This window comes from Pseudomyrmex gracilis, unplaced genomic scaffold (genome assembly GCF_002006095.1).
Source record: "Pseudomyrmex gracilis isolate BER0280 unplaced genomic scaffold, ASM200609v1 scaffold_19, whole genome shotgun sequence".
NCBI lineage: Eukaryota > Metazoa > Arthropoda > Insecta > Hymenoptera > Formicidae > Pseudomyrmex > Pseudomyrmex gracilis.
Genome location: NW_018020603.1, coordinates 1,065,262 through 1,066,762, shown reverse-complemented (window position 1 = coordinate 1,066,762; position 1,501 = coordinate 1,065,262). Strand labels below are relative to the sequence as shown.

Below are 1,501 nucleotides of genomic sequence, written 5' to 3'. Positions count from 1 at the left end.
ATAATATTTTCATATGATTTTCATCATGTGTCCAGAGAGAGAGTGATCCAGTATCAATAGTAATAAGGATCTACAATCTTTTTAAAGCAGTGTATAAATAAGTTATTTCGATATATGTGAATGCACATATAAGTAATAATTACATTGTGAATTTCCGTGAATTTTGCGACGTGTGCAGAAGTTTGTGTGTGTATATATATATAAAAGAAAATGTCTTCAGCAATTATAGAGGAATGTCTTCAGCAATTAGGTGTAGGAATTCGACCTGTAACCGATTCCTTCTTTGACGAGTCCTATGAGGTTTGTAGGATATTTCAAAGAAAAGGTGTCACGATTGATGACGAAGAGGAATTGTGCCATGAAGTGTAAGTGTGGCTTTTCAAGATAGTGATATAACCTTAAATATTCTTTCTTTCTAACTAAGAGTTATTAAAAGAGACTTATTTGATCTTGCTTTTGCCTACAGTACTTGTGTAAATTTAATTTAAAATATTAAAAATAATTTCTTTTTTCCGCATTAAGGATAATTTCTCTTTCAGTGTTAAAGAATTCCAATGTTATGTCCCAGGATGCAAGAAAACCTTTCAGATATTATTTGATTACGAGATGCATTATAATAGTGCTCATCGATACTCTTGCACACAATGTAAAATATCCAGACCAAATCCACGACTTTTAGAAATACACATACACGAAACACATGATGCTTTCTTTAAGGTTATGTCTGAGAAACAACCCATGGTATGTATGTAAATATTTGGTATGTTTACAGAATATATATCTCAATATTAGTTCTTTATACATACGTGTGAAGTTTCACTAAAAACAAATTAAAATTGATTGTTATTTCTAAGTTTAATGTTTTATTGATATGTTGAATAACATCTACATATAAACTTTCTATTTTACAGTATCAATGTTTTGATTCTGAATGTGATATAAAATTTAACACTCCAGTGGAAAGAAGAGAACATTGCATCAAAATACATAAGTATCCGAAAAAGTATCGATTTGATGACACATCAGTTTATAAAAAAGATTCCTCTCATAAAACAACAAAAATAGAAGTTGATAGTGTTGAATCGAATAAAATGGCAGTTGATACTATTGAATCAAATAAAATGGTAGTCGATACTGTCGAATCGAATAAAATGGACGTCGATACTGCTGATATCAGCAAAAAGAAAAAGTCAACTAAAATATTCTTAAATAAAAATCAAAAAAGTAAAATGTTCACAAAATCTGCCAGCACTGCTGTTTGTATAAGTAGTGTAGAAACAATTCCACCAACTACTGTTAAAACTAAGGCAACACCATTGAGTTTTATTCCCAGACAAGTACAAAAATCATTTTCAAAAGTACTTACAAATAATCAAAATAGAGAAAAGAATGTTTTGGAATCAGAGACTATGATGGAACTTGTAGATTCTCTACCAAATAGTTGAAAAAGGAAATTAAGAAATTAACATTTATATTATAAATATAATAATTATATTTATAA

The 1,501-nt window shown here is 28.9% G+C and overlaps 1 protein-coding gene across 1 annotated transcript; it reads left to right on the top strand.

The window, feature by feature from the left end:
* LOC109851684 (zinc finger protein 511) lies at window positions 1–1,501 on the top strand. Its single transcript, XM_020422000.1, has 3 exons — window positions 1–365; window positions 540–741; window positions 912–1,501. The coding sequence occupies exons 1-3, from the start codon at window positions 211–213 to the stop codon at window positions 1,443–1,445; spliced, it is 891 nt and encodes a 296-aa protein (XP_020277589.1). The 5' UTR covers window positions 1–210; the 3' UTR covers window positions 1,446–1,501.